This window comes from Chrysemys picta, chromosome 2 (genome assembly GCF_011386835.1).
Source record: "Chrysemys picta bellii isolate R12L10 chromosome 2, ASM1138683v2, whole genome shotgun sequence".
Taxonomy (NCBI): domain Eukaryota; kingdom Metazoa; phylum Chordata; order Testudines; family Emydidae; genus Chrysemys; species Chrysemys picta.
This window is the reverse complement of record NC_088792.1, coordinates 274,974,865-274,996,759: the sequence shown is the minus strand read 5'-3', so window position 1 is coordinate 274,996,759 and position 21,895 is coordinate 274,974,865. Positions and strand designations below refer to the sequence as shown.

General features: G+C 43.9%; 1 protein-coding gene across 1 annotated transcript in view; it reads right to left on the bottom strand.

Annotated features, from left to right (window-relative positions):
• Positions 1-13,400: 13,400 nt before the first annotated feature.
• Positions 13,401-21,895, bottom strand: part of TG (thyroglobulin) — a 202,401-nt gene continuing 193,906 nt past the window's right edge. The window contains exons 46-48 of the mRNA XM_042860977.2: positions 17,220-17,360; positions 16,193-16,383; positions 13,401-13,791 (exon numbers count right to left, since the gene is read on the bottom strand). Coding sequence (XP_042716911.2) covers positions 13,670-13,791; positions 16,193-16,383; positions 17,220-17,360 — 454 coding nt within the window. The 3' untranslated portion in view covers positions 13,401-13,669. The remainder of the gene's footprint in view (positions 13,792-16,192; positions 16,384-17,219; positions 17,361-21,895) is intronic.

The following is a 21,895-nucleotide window of genomic DNA, read 5'->3' as shown; positions in this document are numbered from 1 at the left end:
GCTCTATTATCCGAAACGCCTTATCCGAAGCCCTTCCTCGTTCCCCCTGCATGAGATCCATGCGGCAGCATCTCACGTAGCTCATGCCCGGGGACAAGGAAGGGATTTGGATAATGCGGAGGTGCGGCTAATAGGGTTTTGTTTGAAGGGGAGTACACCGTACAGATAAAAACACCGAGCACAGCTCTTTCTCACTACTCATTTGGCCGGCAACCTGGAAAAAGCCGGGTTAATAATGTCGCTGGTTTAAAGGAGTCATGACACGTGTCCCTCTCCCTGCTGCAAGCTAGTGTCTGTACCTGTCTAGCGGCTGCTACCTATCTCAGCGCCTTCCTCTCTGCCTTTTGTCTCTCTCTCCCCTGAGAGCCTTCAGACCTGCACACACAACCCTCCCCAGAGTCAGTGAGAGCAGGATGCGCGTTAAGCCAGAGCAGGGCTTTGCCCAGATGCCCTCTTGCATTGACTTTTATGCTTTTTGTAGTCTCTTTGTCGGTAACCCACTGTGTCTCTCCTAGCCCCTTTTCCTTCTCGCTCCCTCACAGTCCCACTCTTATTCTCTGCCTTCCTGTTCAAAGACCCAATCTTGCTTCCAGCTGATATCAAAGGGGGAATCGCCATTGCTTGTGATGGGAGCAGGCCCAAGTTATTTTCTACCCAGGATGTCACTCTCCAGGGCTGTGAGGCCAGCACCTTTCACCAGCTCTAAATTCACTTTTTTACTAGCACCAAATTCACTTTTCCCCTCGCTGTTGGGTCAACACTGTTCAGCAGCATTACATTTACTTTAGGGGTTTCTCCTCCCTCTTGTGTAATTTTGTATTTAAAGTCATCATAACATGGGGGTAAAATTCCATGACAAATGAAACAGCTGCAAAACTCACTAGCTCCCCACAGCAGAAGCCCGGCGTAAAATTTCAAATCGTTGCCAAAGATTTTGTAGCAGAATCCTGAAGGGACAGTTGTGGCAATTTAGTCTTGTCCCTGGAGTGTCACTGCAGCCAACGCCAGCTCTACTATATAGGCTAGACGGTCCAGTGGCTGCATCCCTGCCAAGTGTCAGTGGTCTGATGTGGCGGGAGCTACCACCTCCTCCCCCTTTTACTGCACCTCTGGCTGGGTCAGTTGTCCCCTTTGTGCCTCGTGGGGCAGCATATGGAGTAGTGTAGGTCGTTCCTCGCAGCCTAACTCTGTCTAGACCGGGGATTAGATTGGCATAGCTACATCTCTCAGGGGTGTGGCTTTTTCATGCCCCTGAGAGATGTGCTATGCTGAAGTAAGTTCCCAGTGTAGACCAGCTCTAAGTCTCTACAGCTTGAGCCAATGTAAACCCACCCACCTCTTGGGTGTGGTGTTCGGTCCCCTCTAGTGGCACCAAAGAGTCCTGTGGCACCTTATAGACTAACAGACGTATTAGAGCATGAGCTTTCGTGGGTGAATACCCACTTCGTCAGACGCATCCGACGAAGTGGGTATTCACTCACGAAAGCTCATGCGCCAATACGTCTGTTAGTCTATAAGGTGCCACAGGACTCTTTGCTGCTTTTACAGATCCGGACTAACACGGCTCCCCCTCCGACACTCTAGTGGCACCGAGACCACTTAGAGATTAATGAGTCTGCTCTACAGCCTTAGCTAAGCAGATGTGGCTTTTAGCTCGGGCAGTAGAGGCTCATATGCTGAAGTCCCAAGTTCAATCCCGCCTGCCGACGACTGGGGTCTTAGGTGTTACACTAAGAACTAGATGCTCAGCGTGGGTGGGGCGCGGGTGAGAGAGGGTTTGTAAGAGCCTTGTCTTCTCTAGATAGGGAACATGAAACACACACTGACCAGTGGGTTACATTTGTCTATCTGTAAAATAGGGAGAGTAAAAACTGTACCTCAAAGGCAGGAAAAAGCATCGTAAGGCTGTGATGTTTAAAAAATAATTAGTGATTTTGGGGGCCCCACTTTAAAAACCCTTAAAGGGGCCTGATTGTCAGGAAGCTTTGCGCTCCTGCTCTCATCTTGGCCTTGAGACCCTCTAGATGGAAGGTGTTATGTAAGTGCCATATATTACCATTGATTACTATTAGATAGGAGAGCCAGGCCAAGTCAGGAAAAGCTCCCCCACACCTGAGAGATACCAACCAAGGTGCTACTTAGAACTTGGCAGCTCCTGGGGTGTAACTGAGCGTAGTGGCGGAGGTGTGCCAGGTTGCCTAAGGCAGCAAAGCCCCCAGGGTAAGTTCTGGGTAGCTGACAATTTGGGCCGTGTTGCTCTTGCCAAAAGGGAACTTCAGGCACTTTGTCTGCCAAAAAATGTTTTGTCAGACTCTGGGGAGCAAAAACTCGTGTGAAGCCAAATATAACATGAAGGAAAAGCCGGTAAATTAAAAAAACTAGGTAATAGGTTAAATTTGCCTGCCCCAAGCCCTGCTGAAATCCATGGCAAAACTGACCGACGTCAGAGAGAGTCAGGTTCTAAATATAGCCTTCCGCGGAGATCGGTGCAGTTCTACGGACTTCCAGGAGGTGTAAGGGAGAGAATTTAGACCAGTGAGTCCTAGAGCCCTATTGAGAGCTAAGTATAGCCGGTGAGCTCTATTTTTAATCATACTAAAATATTCATAAAGGAGAAAATGAGGTTTAAACAAGGAACTGGATTCAAAGGGGAGGTTTTCGTGAAAAAGACCCTCTCAAAGGGACGCCTGCTATGGGATTGAGGGCGCTGATGACCCATCACCAGAGTCATAATTCCTGCTTCACAAACACAATCGGGTGTGACTAGTGTAAATCAGTGTAATGCCATTGACCTCAGTGGTGCTATGAGGACTGTCCGGAGCTAATCTGCTGATGGAAAAATGGATGATGAGTTTTCAAAGGCTTTGTGTAAGAACCCACAGGGCTAGAAGGTGGGACCATGTGGGTTCTGGACCACTGACCTCTCCACATCATCACAGGTGCCTTAGGCTAAGCTTTTGTGGGAGCATCCTGTGAGGCTGGGCCCAGCAGGACGTACCACCCAGCAGGACCTGAAGCAGCACCTCACAGCCCCCTGGTTGGCTGACACCAATACTTAAGCCAGGAAGTCATGGCAGGGAGTTGTCTGAGCAGCAATACAGACTGCCTGCCTGTCTTGCTTGCTTCAGACCCTGTGAGTGAGAGATCCCAGACTTCGGCTTCTGATCCTCCTGGTTTATTCTCTGGCTTACCTTGGACTCTGACCTCCTGGTAGTTGGACCCTGCCTGCCTACTGTCGCTGGACTCCTGCGTAGGTTTTTATTTTATTTAAAGTGAATTTTGTAATGTGGTATGACGCCACCATGGGTTCGGCTCTGGTCGTTACAGTTTCAAGCTTAACAGAGTGAAAGGCACTTGCTGCAGATTTAGAGTCTCTAGGAACACATAAAGGCCCAGGGTAATGACCACACATACATTCACCAGGACAAGTCTGTTTTACAAGTTTTATTAAAGTTACTATTAAAGTTATGATTACCCAAGCATATAGAAATTCTATACAGACCCATGCACAAGTTACAAATATAGTTATACTCACATCTTTAACAATAGTGTTAGGGTCTGATGTCTCTCTCATAGATTGGTCATCAGTAGAGGGGTGGTTCCCGCTGGAGTTTCCCATGGGAGCTCAATTTTCCTAAGCTAGGCACCCTCTTTTATAATGTAATTCTGACTATAGCTCATTAGCATTTCTGCAGAGAGTGTACTCTGTGGCTGCTCTTACTGTTAATTTTTCACAATATCACCCATTGGTGCATCTTTACCCATAATCTTAGGGCATCCGGTTATTCTTTGGTCACTTACTTATATCAGCGTTTCTTATCTCCAAGGCCTAAAATAGCTAAGCTAAAATTTTGCAGACCTCAGCCTACAGGCCTTGTGATTCAGCCCTACTTACTTAAGATATCTAATACATGATTATTCCCTCAACATACTGCTTGATCTTATACTTCTATAATCCTACACCTTAACTCTATTTAACATACAGTGATTATATATGACATTACATGTTAGTTAATCATAACCACACAATAAATGAACAATAAACTAAAATCATCGGCTACATCTGGCTTGGACTCTGACTCTCTGGTACCCAACCCAGCCTGACTCCTGACTCCCATTCTGATCACTAGGTCTGACTGCCCAGGACTTGGTCATGACACTTTGTCCCTCATTTAGTCACTTCTACTTGCAACAACTGAGTGCAAAGTGGTATTAAAGAGATTTGGGGAAAACATGCCACTATTAGTTTTACATCACCGTAGTATGGGACTGAATGAGGAAATTCTGCCTCTGCATGCACAGGGTTGTGCATGTACATTTGAGGGCATAGTTTAGCAGGTGATGAAAGATTTACAGACTAAGGGGTTTAAAAACTTCAGAGCATTCAGTCTTCTGAGATTATTTTTGGTGTAGTTTCTCCCCAACATGCACTTCTGCTTTGAAATAGGAGATGGATTCGATACTGGGCTTATTGCGAAAATGAGGTACTCCCTACACTTGCTGCTGCAGCAAAAACTGGGTTATAAAGCAGCACAGATTATCTCAGAGTATTTGCATAGCCCTGTTAGTGCTCATCATAACAGCATCTTACAGTTATAGAAGACCTTTCATCCCAAAGGTACTATACAATCTATACAAGGACTCAGCCACCCACCAACGGGGGAGAAAATGTTCAGGACCCTCTTCTTATCTCAGGCACGCAGTAGCCCTTTAAAGAGCAAGGAAGGAGCTGATTGCTCCCCCCCGCCATCTGGAGTTTGTGCTCCACTACTTCCCACATGTTCCCTCCCTTAGCAGGTGGGAGATGTGGTAGAATTCCACTTCCCATTGGGTAAGATGACTGTGTAAGGTACTCTCCTGCAATCTCTGTACTCAAGCAAAGCTGGTCACCACTACAGGCTCTTGGTAAGGAATCCTGGAGACCTAACATGGGGAACTGCCCCAGTGTCCTTAACTCACCCGAGCTATGAGGTAGAGATGGTCTTGAATTGAAAATGCCAGATCTGAAATTCCCTGAACTTTGGGGTGGGTTAAAATGCAGATCCAAACGATGTATTCTCTGGCCTCTCTCTATGAATGCACCGCTCCACCTACACATGTATCCACTAGAGAATCAGTCCCTTTATCTTTTGGTCTCTTCATCACCATACTCCCAATTACAGGTAGCTCAGTGATCTCATCTCTTCCTATATTTCCTTTCTCACTCACTCCTACTCTTCCCATTGCTGGTCTCCTTTCAGTTCAGCTCTCCCATCGCCTTTGCTACCACTACACCAGCCATCTAGCATAGTCTGTCCCACACTTTAATAATTGTACTCCCCCTTTTAAACGGCAGTTCTGAAGTCATACACCGATAGCCTGTGGTTGACCACCTTTCGTATCCTAACTACCTCTGTAGACTTAGGTACCTGAGTCCCAGTTCTAAGCACCATTGCAAGCCACAATCCCTGGTTGGCTGCTGCCAACCCAGTAGGTGCCTAAGCTCAGTCAGCATTTATGTTCTCACTGTAAGAGTTCCCCAGGTACCTAGGTTTCTCTCTCTGGGCATGTGCACTGCTGTTCCACTCTAGGCATCTGGCCACCTATCACCTGCCTAAGCCCCAGAACACGTCATGAACCCCTGGGAAGATAGACATTCCTCTACCTCTCTTGCCTGATCTGGCAGGCAAAATCTGACCATTGAGCATTGCAATGCCGGAGTCCCTTTGTGGCTCTGGGCCTCTGTCCCCAGTGGCTCACACACTTTTTCATCTCTGTTGTGCATTGCAAAACACTTGTATGAATGCTGCATTATACCATTATGTGGTGTAATACAGTTGTAATACTTGGACTGCCACATCATCCGGAAGACTATTGCCCTTGTAATGGAGAGATCCCACATGATCCCACAGATACTATCTGAGGCTCAAAGCTCACCTCCCTGGAAAGCTAGTAATAACAATAATAATGATAATGATAAAGTTTCACGCTAGAGAGCTGACATTTTTTTTTTTTTGAAGGAAAGGCTTTTCATTGGAAAGGTGACTTTTTTTCAGTGTAAACATTTTATGGAAACTTTTTATTAATGCCTGCTGCAATGGTGTTTTTCAGTGTAGCCACTTGCCTAGGAAGAACTGGAGTGACACCCTCCAATTTACATAGGCCACTGCACAGCTGTAGGGTAAGATTTTTAAAGCCACCAGGGGATTAGGAGGCCCAGGTCTCTCTTAATTTCCCATGAATTGAATGTGCAAATTCCTTAATCACACCCATAGCTTTTAGGCACATCCAAGCTTGGGTGGATTAGATCCACTAACCTAGAGGACACAGTGTCATGACTGTGTTGTTTTGTCCCTTACTAAAGAGTGCTGCATGATGGCCTATGAGGCAGCTGGGTGGGTTCCTAAAAGATACCATCTCTCAGTATGAGAGAATGCATGAGAAACAGCATCCATAAAAGAGGGGAGATATGCTTAAAACAATAACATATACCAGCTTTCATAATGAGTCAAGCTGTGCTGTGGAGTGTGCTATTTCCCACACCCGACCATACGGCTAGGCTGCTAAACTTCTGAGTAAGCCGTTTGGTAGGGGCCCTGATGAAAAACTTAAACTATCTTTAACTCTCTGTAGCTGCACATCGGCTCTCATCTGAGGTTTGCTGGGTTCTAGCACTGCTAGCGTGGAAAGGTCTTTTCCCAGAAATTCCCTTAAAGCCTGGCATGAGGCAGCTAGAAAACTGGGAGGTGGCGCTCATATGAGTACGACTGGGTGTCGCTAAAGAGGAATCAAGCGTGTATGTTCAGAGAGTCGGGGGAGGGATAGCTCAGTGGTTTGCACATTGGCCTGCTAAACCCAGGGTTGTGGGTTCAATCCTTGAGGGGGCCATTTAGGGATCTGGGGCAAAAATCTGTTAGGGATGGTACTTGGTCCTTGTGTGAAAGCAGGGGACTAGACTCAATGACTTTTCAAGATCCCCTCCAGTTCAATGATTTGGATGAAATCAATGCCCTGGAAATAAAAAAAAAGTTAAAGTTGTTGGTTAAATCTCTAACTCTTTTTTCAACTGGGTTCTCTCTTTTCTGCATCTTAAATCTTTTTTGGGATCCCTGCTTTGACACTGGCTCTCTGCTCAAAAGAACAGATCACAACCAGGAAGGGGATCTATGGCTTTGCAGGTTCTCTGTGATTACGTTTGCTTTTCATTATGTTGCCAGTGGGGAGGAGCAGGGATGGTGGGAGAGCAGTGGCACATACCTCCACAGTTACTACTGCGTAAGTCTCTGCTATGTACGTTACAAAGGATACCGAGGCTATGTCTTTAGTACAGTGCAATTGCTGGACAGCAGCTACAATGAAAGCAATTACAGCTGCCATTTGGCCCAGGGAAAGAACTCAGCACCTTTGCTGGCTTTCTAGAATAGAATCTTTCCCAATATGCTTTATCGTTGCCTAGCATCTTCCATACAAATGTATCACAGGATGCGCCATGCCTTAATAGCCAACAACTTAAAATACAGATACAACCCAGCCTCGTGTACCCAAAGCCTGGATTACTTGTCTGTCAAATATGCTCTTCAGATGAAATTTCTCATAGTTGGGGGGTCAACTGAGAGGTGAATTTTTTTGGCGGGGAGGGGGGTAAGTTTCAAGGCAGTTTTCGCTTTTGATAAGTTGTAGATGTTTTTTCTTTTCTGGTCATGTTATGCCGGTGCGGTGTTTTAGTTTCCGATCAATTTCAAATTGAAATCTGATGATTTCGACTACTAAGGTGAAACAATAGCTTATGCTCCACTCTCTGCCACTGATCTCACTTGAGCTACTGTGGAGTTAATTACTGCTCCTCCTGGAGGTGGGGTGGGGGGGAGAAATCAGGCCTACCACTACACTACACTGCACTATCCATGGGTACATTTATCTGGCAAAACTATCCCCCCCATGGAAAAGAGTCTACAAACTTGGGCTCACACTATGGCACTAAAATTAGCTGTGTGGGCATTCTGGCTCGGGATGGAGCTCAGACTCTGAACCCTGGCGAGGGAGGTGGGTTTCACAGCCCAAGCTCCAGCCTGAGTTGGAATGTCTACACTGCCGTAGCCCAAGCCTGATCCTGGAGACGTGCTACTGTGGGGTTTCTTTTTTTTTTTTTTGCCAAGTAGACATACTCTTAAAGTCTGGAAACAACAGGACCAATTCTGCTGCCACACCAGTCAATGGTAATGCTCATCCTGACTTCAGTGGTGTTTGGGCTCAAAAGTCCAGGCAGGAATGGAAAAGGGGACATGGGGGGGAGAGGACCGGGAGGGAAATGGAGTGGGTGGTGTATTTGGTGAAGTGGTATGAAACTGCAGTCCCCACTACCTGGGAAGGGACCAGAGGGCAAAAGAAAGGCATGGAGGATGGATAGGGCAGGGGACATGGAGGGTGGAGTGAAGGGGCGCAGGGAACTGAGTGGCATACCAGTGGGACATGGAAAGGAGAAGCAGACATGGAAGGGGAGTACGGGGCTCATAAGAAGTTTGGACCATGATAGGACTGATGCATTTCATCCAGTGTATGTGGAGTATTTTTTGGGCACTCAGCCACTAATGATGTCGAGAAGCTTTACAAAATCTGATACTTACAAGTGGCCTTTCTACCAAATGGAAGGTTGAGCCTGTTACATCAGGCATCATGGCCTAGAAATCAGGTCCTGTGTATGGATCAAACACACATGGTAGATAAGACTGTTATTGGGAGGGTTGGAGCTCAAGTTTTGGCATTTGCATCTAAATCCAAACTTCCTCCAGGGAGCAGAGGGGAGTTGGACCCAGCATTTTGACTCAGGCTAGAGTTGGACAAATAGGGGGGGGGGGGGGAATGATTTACTAACATATTCACAAAACAAGTTTATTATTGGATCCTGTCACGTTGGTTGTCCGAGGCAAGGTAGGTCAGCTAATATCTTTTATTGGAACAACTTCTGTTGGCGGAAGGGCCAAGCTTTCGAGCTACACAGAGCTCTTCTTCAGGTTGTTGTCTGGTAACTAGCTACAAATGAAGCTGATTAGTGGTTCTGTTGCTGGATATGATTGTGAAGTTTTATAAAGAATAGTCAACTTTTGCACATTGTAGCTGTATTTTATGATCTTATGGTGCTGAATACAGTGGGTTGACTGTGTTACAAAGTGCACATGAATAGAACTAGGATGAGCATTGTATGACATTTTTCTTTCTGGAATTTATTGGATATTTATTTTGAGATGTTTTATTAGTTGATTTGGGTTTTAAAAAGAAATTGAGGTTATTTAAGTTTAGGAGAATTGTTCGTTCCAAAATGAGACTATGAAATAAGCCAACATATACACTGGATAAAGAACATTGCTGGCTTGCATTTAGAATATATTTGAGATTTTGTAGATTTGCATATTAAGCATTTTTTTCACTACTGTGATGTCCGTGCATTATCCTTCTCATTTTTGAATCTTTTTTTATTTAGCAGGAGTTATGGAATGTTGGCTCAGCTGTCAAATGTGTTTTGTTTCGTTCCCAAGGACCATTATTCTCCAAAGTGATGATTTGAGTCTGGAGGTGGCACTATACGATCTGCATGCAGCAGAAGTTCTCAAACAACAGTCCCTAGGTCACCATTGCACCACAGGCATCTCCCTGGTGGTCTGCAGAATTTAAACATTTTGACAACCAGGCAGTGGATGACTGGGATGAGAGTTGGCCTGGGAGAAGGCGTCTCATATCTCTGGAATGAGAAGTTGGAGAATCGCCATACAGAGTGAAACTTGGGCTGAATAAGTTTCAGACAAGTCACTGCGTATTTGTTTAGTGGAAAAAGAATAGAAATAAATGGTCATTTTGTTGGCTGGTATTGTCCAACAACAAGACTGTCACTCGCAATAAGAGTCCTTTAAATCTTTGATATTTAGAGTCATGTCACACAAAAACAAAGATCACAGTAGTGGAAATCAAGTGAGAGCTGGAAGGACCTGCTTTCATTTAAACTCACCTCATCTTATAATGAGCTACTGAAGCTTAGCTCTGGATGAACCCCACATTGGTGATGAGTATATAATATAAACATGGAGCAGATCTTCCCACTCACACCCACTAGGATATGGGATTACTTGAGATTAAGTGGACAGTTTTAAACAATTAAATCTTTACGTGATACATTTCTCAGATCACATTTGAAGTGAAAAATTAAATCTAATCACAACCATCCAGTCACTATTGATGTCTCCATAATCACTGTTAACGGAGCATGTTTGGCTGAACTATAAAATTAAGATCTGGGGTTTAATATTTTTAAGTTTTCTAATCTTTTTTTTCATTCTGATATGATTGAGCTACACACCATAAAAGTGAGACAGAGAAATGACAACCTCATTTCCCTAGCTTTGTATCTTTTTCTTATATCATTAGGCAATAAATCTTTTGATTCCTCTGTTATTGTTTTGATTCCTTATTGAGCAGGATGTTAATCTCGAATCCAGGAGTGCTATATAGTGAATTGCTGTCCTCAGTAAAATCTTTGGAAACCTAGATCCACGCAGATGGCTCTAATTGCTCATTCACTGGCTAAAGTCCCAGCCAGCAAACAAAACCTCATGGATAATTTTATTAATGCATTTCAACACCACTGGTGAAACTTGGGCCTTTTTGGAGTCAATGGGAGTTTTGCCATTGACTTCAATAAGGCCAGGATTTTACCCAATTTTCAATAAGACAGTGTACTGTATTACTTACCTGTGATAGATTTGTGTACATGTTCACATCTTCTATAGATACCTACATGGGGATCAAATATTTAATAATGGGCTCTTCAATCTTGCAGAGAAAGAGGTAACATGAATGGCTGGACGTTGAAGCTATTCAAATTCAGACTAGAAATAAGGCATACATTTTTTAACAGTGAGAATAATGAACTTTTGAAACATCTTACCATGGGTTGTGGTGGATTTTCCATCATTGACAATTTTTAAATCACAGTTGGATCTTTTAGGAAATGACACGCTTGAGGAATTCTTTGGGGGAAGTTCTACAGCCTGTGTTATACTGTGGGTCAGACTAGATTTATCACAATTGTGTCTTCTGGCCGTGGAATCTCTGAATCTCTGTGCGCATACCTCTTGATTCCCACCCACAACACACCCTGGCAATGCTTATATCACTTCATCATTCTTCGACCTCCATTTTTTTGTATAAACTTGCTGTTTGCAAGTTTCCTGCTTCTCTACCATGTGTCACATCAGGATCACATTCCTACTGGCAGCTTGTAATGGGATGAGTAAGAAAAAAGCAAACAAAATCAGATGCAATACTGTGGCCTAAGCATCCGATGGTGGCAACAGACGGGCAGTACCAAGTTACAAGTCTATGCTCAGGGATTTGCTTAGCTATGCCCAGACAGGTGTGTTTCTCCTGTGACGCCATCTTCACGGTATTTCACTGAAGGGAACCATGTGTGATCTTTGCCTAAAGCTGAGAACTCACTGGTTGTTATGGTTACTGTTGGATGTATGTGCAGAAATCCTTTTCAGAGTTATGTAACATGTAGAACATGGTGTTCCAAAGCTCCTGGAAGTGAAACTGATCTCCAAGTGTGGGGTGGTTCTCAGAGCTAACTCAATCCAGAGTTAGAACAACTGACATCTTTCGACCCGGCCCAGCTGAGGGTTGACAGCCTAGACAAGGGACAGGCTTAGACTTTTACAAAGCACAAAAGAACCCAAGACAAAGATCTTAGATAGGGTAACCATGGGGGTGAACTGAAGTTAACACAACACCCAGTTTATGAAGAGAGACAAAAAGTCTGGAACCGTCTAATAGGCAGGACCAGCTCCAGGGTTTTTGCTGCCCCAAGCAGCGGGGGAAAAAAAAAAAAGCCGTGATCGCAATTGCGATCAGCGGCAGCTCCATTGCGCCGCTTTCTTCTTCGGCAGGAATTCGGCGGCAGGTGCTTCCCTCTGAGAGAGACCCGTCGCCGAATTGCCACCGAACAGCCCAACCTGCCGCCCCTTCCCCTTGGCCACCCCAAGCACCTGCTTGCTGGGCTGGTGCCTGGAGCTGGCCCTGCTAATAGGAGAAAGAAGGGCACAAGACGGCACCCATTATGGTGGCAACACTCTACCAGCAGGAATGTCTCATGGAAAGTGGATCCCAGATCTCTCTGCTGGACAAGCAATGTATGGACTGACGACTGGGTGAGAAATACCTTATCAGACAGGAAAGAGATTTGCTCATATGTGTAGGCTCTAGACGGTGTTTTATATTTCTTACATCTATAAGCATATGTTTCCAATTCTTCTACTTGCTTCTATTTTTGAATCTTTGTCAATGGCACATGGCCCATCTGTGACTGCTAGCAACAAATATCCCCAATGGCCAGTGATGGGACACTTGAAGAGGAGGGCTCTGAGTTACTACAGAGAATTCTTTCCCAGGTGTCTGGCTGGTGGGTCTTGCCGACATGCTCAGGGTCCAACTGACTGCCATATTTGGGGTCGGGAAGGAATTTTGCCCCAGGTCAGATTGGCAGTGACCCTGGGGTTTTTTTCACCTTCCTCTGCAGCATGGGGCATGGGTCACTTGCAGGTTTAAACTAGAGTAAATGGTGGATTCTCTGTGACTTGAAGTCTTTAAATCATGATCTGAGGACTTCAGTAACTCAACCAGAGGTTAGGGGTCTATTACAGGAATGGGTGGGTGAGGTTCTGTGACCTGCAATGTGCAGCAAGTCAGACTAGATGATCACAACGGTCCCTTCTGACCTTAACATCTAGGAATCTATGAGATAAATGTCTATGTGTTTTTTCTAGAGGAACAATCAAGTGCTGTGTGAACGGAGGTGAACCTAGTGAACTAGAAGGCAGGGCTTCCACGGAGGCAGCAAATGTGTGTGCACTATGAAGTCAAGGGACCAGGCACTTGAGCGTACAAAGTGGGGTGTGCAGACAGGTTGGGACTTGTAACCTGAGGCTGGAGCATAACTCTGGGAGCTAACTCTCTCCATACATTTAGCAACAGGTTACCTCTGCTCTGCCCCAAGGAGTTACTTAGGGAGCCTAAGGGTTGGGATGTGCAAATTGCTGACCTGCCGAGGGAAAGGGCAGGGCTTGCCGAGACCAGAGTGAGCTGCTCGTGTTGCCGGCGGCCAGTGGCTTTGGGCGAGTTTCCCCCCCGGTGGGCATGGATAAGGCTCCTTCACACTGTAAGAGGTAGTAGCAATTCACCCTGTACCCCTTGGTGACCCCAAAGGGACACAGATACCCAGTCAGTTTGTCTATTTTGCAGAGACTTCTTGGTGTTTCAGTATAAATGCTGACCTTGTACATGACACTTACTAGCAGTCCATCCTGCATTAGGTTTCCTTTAATTGACTAAATGACTTTTTTAGGGTGGCAAGTAACAAATTCTGACTTTTAGGGTTTGTTTGTTTTTTTGCAGTTTTATTGCACACTGGTCTTACATCACAAAATACAGTTTCTTTTGGCCTAAAGTTATTGCTGACAGACTACTTTGCTGTGTTTCACTTAATAACGCACGTATATTTACACCAAATGTTGCTGTATCTAACTTAAGCTTTCATGATCGGAAAGGTATTGCAGTAATGGAAACAACTGTGCCTGTATGCCGTGACACTGTCACACAGATGTACAATGACATGATTAACCAATCTAAAATGCAGTGTGACATTCTATTTGCTGTAAGCCACCTTGTCTTCCACTGACTGGCTCTGTGTGTCTTCAGAATTAAACACTACAGCTGGTTCTTCACTGGGACTGCTTTCCATCGATTGCTCTCCATTAGCTGTCCTGCCTGAAACCACAATATAAATAGGATTAAAATAAATGCAATATTTATTCATTGATGCAGCATTTGAACACAGCGGGCTAAGAGCAATATGCTTCGTCGATGACATTTTAATAACAACATTTTTATGCAGATGTAAACCTCTCCGTCAGCTCATTTGCATTTAGCAGCCCACACACAGACTGCATTGCAGAAATTACAGATTGCTTAATGATAAAATTAATTATCAAGGTGTTAACATGCTTTAAGTAACAGTCACTGGAATGTAAACCTTAATTTGCATTAATTCTGTGGTGCAGTCTTGACCCTCCTGTGTCAGAAGTGGAGGTTGCCTCAAGAAGATTATAAAAAGTTGTTTTTGCTCCCCCCCCAAGTGTAGCTTAGCCGGCATGTGCTCACATGCTGGACATTCTGGTGCACTGACACCACATGCTTGCCTCATACTAATGGAACCTGTTGTTCAAATGATTTGTCAAACAAAACGGTGAAAATAGAAGTAGTACAACATGTTTGACTCTAACCCCGGAAATTCTCCCAGTCAGTCTTGAAACACGTTTGAACTGCTCACAACACTAGGGGTGGTTCATTACATCTCTGCTATAGCTCCAAACTGTCTCTCAAAGCTTTAGGGGAACATTTTTGCTGTGGTCTTAGAGCCCCCAAATCTACCAATTGTGCAGGAGGGAGAGGTTTCCTGTGCAGGATCGCAGCATTGACCCTGTCGTGCAGATGGAATTTGAAGCCCTTGCAACTATCTCTGGATACCCACAAACATTCCATGGCTGTTGTTTGCGGTTAATTTCAAGTCGGTAACATGGGCACTGGAAAAAACCATATAGTACTTTCCATTACGCATGTCTCACTTCTGGTTTTGGTGAAGCCCGTGCAAACCCATGGGAGCAATCACGAACTTGAACACAAAATATACGTGTGGGCTCACTATGAAATTCAACCCAGAAAACTCAATTTGTTGAAACACAGACCATTTCAAATTCTGTGATCTGCCTGACCCCATTTGAACTGTTCCCTACGTACATAGTTTGCAAACCAGTTTCAAACCAAACTTGGAAGCGTTCGTACAGCTTTGGTTACAAGTCATTTACAATGAAATAGACTCAGACTCTTCTCAATATCTTGCCAATGGCAATGCTAGTAATGAAATAATCCTATGCACTATTTATAGAAAGAGTGTCAATAAATTATCTTCAAGTAAAGATAAGAAGACACATTTATTCCAAATATATGCTAAGTATAAAAACACAATGTTCCATTGCCCAGTGCTGTGGTCTGGGTCACATAATGAAACACCTATTTCCAGGTGGAGAAATTTTTATATTATTTCAGATTTATTTCATGGAAGTGAAATTACAAAGAGCAGCTCGGCTGTGTATATGCTCATCCATTTCTAATCCAGCCGTGAACAACTTTAAATACATGCAACTACAAAGCTTCAACTAATTCTATATGCTGGAGGCTTGATTCTAGAAGGCGCTGAGCACCGACTTCAATGGGAGATGGGAATACCTGACAGGAGCACGCAGTGTCTTGCAGGATCAAGCTCTAGATATTGCCCAAGAAACACTGATTACTGCTAATTTGACATTTCTAGGATACGCCATTTTGGGGGAGGAAGTAAAAGGAGCAAAGAAGCAAGAAAAGTGTTCTACAAGCTAATTACACCCTACTTTTTGGTTTATGATCGCCTATGGCCAATGATTTGGCCAATTCACCTCCAGTTTGGCCAGAAAAATTGAGTTCTCTCCCTCTAGACCACACATGTGAAATTTGATGGGGAAAGAACTCTGGTTTGAAGATTTTGGAAGGAGCGAGGCAGGCAAAATTGGATTTATAATGGAAGCCTGGTTACAACCTTAATTACAGAGAGGTTACCCCTCACTCCTACCTTCCTCACCTATCTATGCACCCGCCCACATATATGACCCTCATCACTGTAGTATCTGAACATCTCCCATTAGTTACAAAATGGTGATGTTCCATACCTGGACATCACTAGCTTTCACGTTTCACTTTCACAACGCACCCAGGGCTCTGCTATGTTTTCCCTGATCAACGTGGACAAGGATTTTTTTTCTTGTAACTATTATTATAAACTTTTATTGTAGACCATATGATGGGAGACGGGGAACAAATGCTTAATGCAGTTGTTGTTGACATGGTTTCAACTTTAGTCCCTGTTCCGCAGTCTCAAGAGAAGTTTTAAAAATCAGTTTTAAGAAAGAAACTACCCCATTACCACACCGATCAGCACAACCACATTAGCAGAGGCAATCTGTGAAAACTATTTGCTAGCACAAAGGGAATTATGGTGTAGATAGGGCCATAGCATGGACAGGACTTTAAACAGAGGCTTCAAGCCCTGTTAAGTGACAGAATATTATCTACTTACCAGTTGAAGCTTTGAGTGTTTTGATATAATCAGACCAGAAAGAACATTCTGCTCTTTTCAGTCCTTTACGATTTGGCAAGGAAACAGTGAACTCCTTATAGTTATCACCATTAGCGTGTGACAGGAACATGGGCCATGGGGACACAGCTCCAGTTAATTTTCTTGAGAAGTTATGAGGATAGTTCGGATTTCTGAAAGAAGAAATAGAAAAGATTATTAGAAAACAATGGCATAAACATCACCAGTTTATAATCTGCACAGTGTATGATAGGGATTGGCTGGCCCAAGGGACTGGAGCTTTTCATCTCTGGGTCACTGGGTCAAATTCAAGCCTGGTTAGCAAAAACGTTAGGCATGATCATCTGATAGCATTTGGTGATCTATGATCAATTCGTACTGGACAAAACATTCATCACACAAACACCATCACGGCTAGCATGTTCACTGGCCACCTCAGCAGGCTTCAGAGGCAAGACCATCCTCTGAAACTCTCAAAAGGGGCACAGAAAGTTGCAGTTTCCAAGTGAAGACCCCACACAAGCATCTCACTAATATTTCTCACACAGAGAAATAGGCCCACCTGACTTATGCAGAGGAATATTCACAGTGCGGTGTCACAAAGCTTGCACCGCTACTTCCTGTGCTTCTGAAAGAGGACTCCAGGCCAAAATGACCCTTGTGGTCCCCTCTAACCCTATGGTTCTATAGTCAGACGTGGCTGCCTAAAGTTAAACTCCTAAAACTGGGTTTAGTCACCGGTCGCTCCCATTTATTTCAATGGAATTTGTGCATGCTCAGCACAGCTAAAAGTTAGGCTATTTTTATGCAGGTGACTGACTATTTTATGCACCCAGGTTTGGCCACAGCTTTCTAACACTACTGGCCGAAGCCTTACACATCTATATAGATCCTATTCCTGTGACTGGAGACTATTTGAATAAGGGCAGAATTGGACCCTAAATTTGCTTTTTAATATATACCCCCACCCCACAAGATAGTAGATAATACGTTAAGGTCACTCACTTACCCAGATTTTATGAAGTTGCCTATATACTGCATTATTTTTAAGGAAAGACTCTTTTCTTCCAGAGTAAATTGTTCTTCATACTGTGGGTGGAACGGCAGCCCAAAGGCGTACTGGACATCAGGCAAGAGCTCCAGGCCTGAACTGAAAAATACACATACAAAAAAAGTAATGACCCCCACCCATCCATTTACTTTGGAGGGCGGGCAGCATAAAAAAAATAAAATTAAACATCATATTAAATGTTTCAATCATTACAAAAAATTAAGTGTTCAACTCTTCTGAAAACAGGCCATAAATAAATACAAACGAGGAAGTGGAAGCAAAGAGAATTTACAACAGATTCATTCAGGAGTCTGGAGGAAGGTCAGGGCCGGCTCCAGGGTTTTGGCCGCCCCAAGCAGCCAAAAAAAAAAAAAAAAAAAAAAAAAAAGCTGCGATTGTGATCTGCGGCGGCAATTCGGCCGCAGGTCCTTTGCTCCCAGCGGGAGTGAGGGACCCTCCGCCGAATTGCCGCCGAATATCTGGACGTGCCGCCCCTCTCCGGAGCGGCCGCCCCAAGCATCTGCTTGCCAGGCTGGTGCCTGGAGCCAGCCCTGAGGAAGGTGCTACAAGAGGAAGTGGTGGAAAAAAGGAAGACCCAAATTTGCTGAATTAAGGCTGCAGATAAGAGATGGAGGAAGGAACAAAAAACAAAACAAAAAGAAAGCACTTGGCTGTTGCTTAAATGTTCAATAAGATTGGACCTGCTCCGTCACCAGGCCTCTTCCAAAACAAAGCTCAGAGAGGAGAAGCCAAAAGAAAGGGTGACATGGACTGTGGCTTTAATGATGGAAGAATAAATCTCCATTTATTTCAGAGACTTGGGATGAAATCCTGGCCCTACTGAAGTCAATGGGAGTTTTGCTTTTGATTTCAATAGAGCCAGGATTCCACCCGTTGGGTCTTTGGATTCCAATACAGTTTCTCTGTGGGGAACCTGGGGTGTAAATCTACCTTGCACTAGCCTGCCTGCCGCACAGTAACTAGACCCTGATGCCGTGCACTAAACGGTTCCCTAGTGCATTTTGATCTACTTCCTTTCAAAGTGGGGTCAAAGTGCACTACTAGGGAACTGTTAGTGCATGGAAGCAGGGTCCACATGCCCAGTTAGCACGCAGCAGGCTAGTGTGAGGTAGCTTTGCATCCCAGCTTGCTGGACGCTGTTTGTGTAGACAAGCCTGGAGATGTTTATGCAAATTTCTTTTAAACATAGTTTTATTCTAGTTTCTTTGGTTGGGGGGAGAGGAGGGGAGTTGGTCCCTGCAGCCAAGTTCTCCTTAAATTCTGAAGGGTAGCCTAGCAAACATGCTGTAGATACCACTGTCAGTCAGATTAGGCATCTGCAACTCTCTTTTACTGCAGTGGAATGATTCCTGCATGCAACATGGAGTGTTCCAGCAGCGACAGAACTCTGGGCAGGCAGGATGATGCCAGACTTCCAGGACCTAATACTTTGGGATATGTGCTAGCATATCAGGAGACCAACCAAAATGGGTTGCTCAGCAGAAGTAATCTTCTAGTAAAGCGGTAACAGAACTGTGGGTCACAAATCAGATATGTCCTTTTCCGTACCCCTTACTCTGTCTTGGTCAAATATTGGTAACATCAAGGCAGTCCGCAGCAATGGACTTTGGAGCAAGTCTGGGATGAATAAAACCTAGAGCCACTCACCAATCTGTGAGTGGCTGCACACGGTTGCTATCAAAAGCAGTAGCTGGGGACACAACTAAAACTACTTTATTTATGGACATAAAGTGCTGCAGCATTGATAAGTCCCAGATGCTGCCTCCCCTGAAACAAGGCTTGCATCTCAAACCACCCTAGGCAGGCGGACTGAATGGAAGATAACTCTTTTATATGTCAGGGTCAGAGGGAAGGTGGTGCTACTCTGTCTCCAGATTCTGTATTTCAAAAAACATCCACCCATCCTACTAAATGAAACACATCTTTGCTCTTATTTCCCTTAGTCCTATCATAAAGCCTCAATAATACTTAGCATCTGGAAACGGAATTATTTACAGATTTTTCACTAAAAAAGTAGGTCCGACACTAGATTAAAGCATATTTTTCTTCTCCAAATGTTTATAAAGGATTAAGCACGATTAGCGTTTAATAATTCTGCTTTAAGAATAACTTGCTTGGCCTTCTACATTTATAGCAATGTTTGGCATCAGTGCTGGGGCCAAAGTAGTAGGTACTTAAAGGAGCCATTATGTTTAAGAAAAAGAGTCTGTTTGGAATATAATGGCTTCTATTAAATCAGTGATGAGGTAGTTAAAGGGCAAATTCATACATTTAATGGAGTTATTCCAGGGATGAAATTGTCTCTCCACAGAAAACAGGTGGATTGTTAGCCGAGGCCTCTCGCACAATGAGATCACGTTCTCTGCACTAGTAGTTATAGATATGGAGTTAGAGCTCAGTTTAAGAGTTTGCTAAACATACTTCTATGAACATAACTACAGGTAAGTAGGATTTTGTTTATTGTTCTTGTATGATAGTACTGCTCTTTGGCCAGTGGGTGTCAGTAGTAAGAGGTCAGGGAAGAAAAGACAACGTTGAAGGGGAGGAAGGGAGGGAGTGTGAGTGTGTGCCCCAGATGACCAGGCAGCAAATATCTGGGGAGCTTTTCTCTCCCATGGGTAAAAATCTTCCCAAAGGGTTTGTATTGCCACTCATCACCATGGTATCTGAGTGCAAAGCACTAGAGATTGTGAATGACCTGGGGTCCAGCAGGAGCTCTGAACAGACAGGAGACCAGCAGCTAAGGGAAGCACCCACTGACTCCCTTTGCAATACAAGGGAAGTGGGAAGCTGAGGGTTCAGAGCTGAGCGACTGTCTATAGTTTCCCCCGTAATGAATTAATTAGTTCTTCCAGGGAGTATTTCTTTGCTGTCACTTCCCTTGCAACACTCCCCCTTTTCCAGAGGGCTCCCCACATTAGCTCTTAACTGGCCAGCTTCCATCCTGATTCTAAGTGGGGAGGTTCAGAGCCCAGTGGAGGGTGATTTGGCGGGTGTCTGTAGGAAGGACAAACTGTAAAAAGCAACAGCAAATGGGACTTTTAAATAATATGTTTTTAGGTGCAGACATTCAAATTAAAATATATCTCCGTCCAACTACTGTTCAGAAAACAGCACCATCTAAAGAAACCTCTTTAAAAGCAATAAATCAGTTATATTAATAAACCTCTGATGAAGAGAGTTAATTGTAATGATATATGTAATGAGTGAAATCCTGGCTCTATTGAAGTCATGGAAGCTTTGCCAATGGGTTCAACGGGGCCAGGATTTCACCCAATAATATTACTATGTATAGCACTTTTCAGTCAAGGATCTCAAAGCATTTTCCAAACATTAAGCAACTCAGCATGATACCTCTCTTATGAGATAGGGTATCTGCTTTACAGATTGCTAAACTGAGCCACAGAGAAGTTAAGGACTGTATTGTACTATCTGTATTGAACTGTGCCTTGCTCAGTGCTTGATTTCAATGGGAGAACTCCCAGAGTAGGGCACTACTCAATATACGTAAAGCCAGGTGGTACAATCTGGCGCTAAGAGACTTCCCCAAGGTCAACCAGTAATTCAGTGGCAGAGTCAGGTGTATAATTCAGAAGTAGAACTGGTTGCGGATTTTTCAATGAAATATAATTTCCCTCTGAAAATGCCCATTGACTCCAAATGTATTGGCTTTGGCAAAACTGTCCTTGAATCCAGAATGGAATTTCTGAAGAGAGAGAGAGAGAGAGAGAGAGAGAGCGAGCAAGCCCCAGAATAGCCTTGGGCAGGGACTTGAAGCTAGATCTCTCACATCACAGGTGAGTGTAATCACTGCATTAGTGCGTATTCAGGGATGGGGGTCTCAGTCTCTTGCAAATGCTGAAAAGTCTAGTTTTCATTCTCATGTGTGGAACAAAAACCAATGTCAAAACTTCAGAATTATTCATGAAGTAGAGTTCTTGTTTTCTGTCCAGCCCTACTCAGGACACACAATTAGAAAAGGAGAGTGTGATGCGACAGACCACAATAGTTTCTTTTAGCAGGATCTTAGCTACACATAGAACTGTTGTTGCCCATTCAAATTCTGACTCATTCTGTATTATTTCCCCTTAGCAGATATGCAGATAATTCCGAACTTTATCCATGTCCTGTATCTAGTTCATTATTTCACCCTAGAAAATCATTTTTGGATTGTACAGTGGTTTGAATTTTAGATGAATGATGGACTCTGAAATGGAACCCTTCTCTTTTGTTCATCTCCATCAAATGTTCCTTAACCCCATTATCTAACAATTTGAGCTAATCTTACAGCATTCCACGTCACATATTCTTCTACTTTTCAGTTGGTTTTGTGAAATTTTTTTGGTTTCTTTAAAAAAAACTCCATCAGACAAAGATATAATCCAACATAAATCAATGTTGCAATTCAAAGGCAATAAATTGTAAACTATTTTGCAATCATTCTAAAGTTGACAATAACAAGGATAACCATAATTCTTTAGTGAGAACTACTGACAAAGCAGGACAATAACTTAGTTGAACTAAACTTAGGTCATTAGCAAACTCACCAAAGGGATGTTTATTTGCAAAATGTCTTTTTGACTGCATTGAACAATGATGATTAATATTGTCCT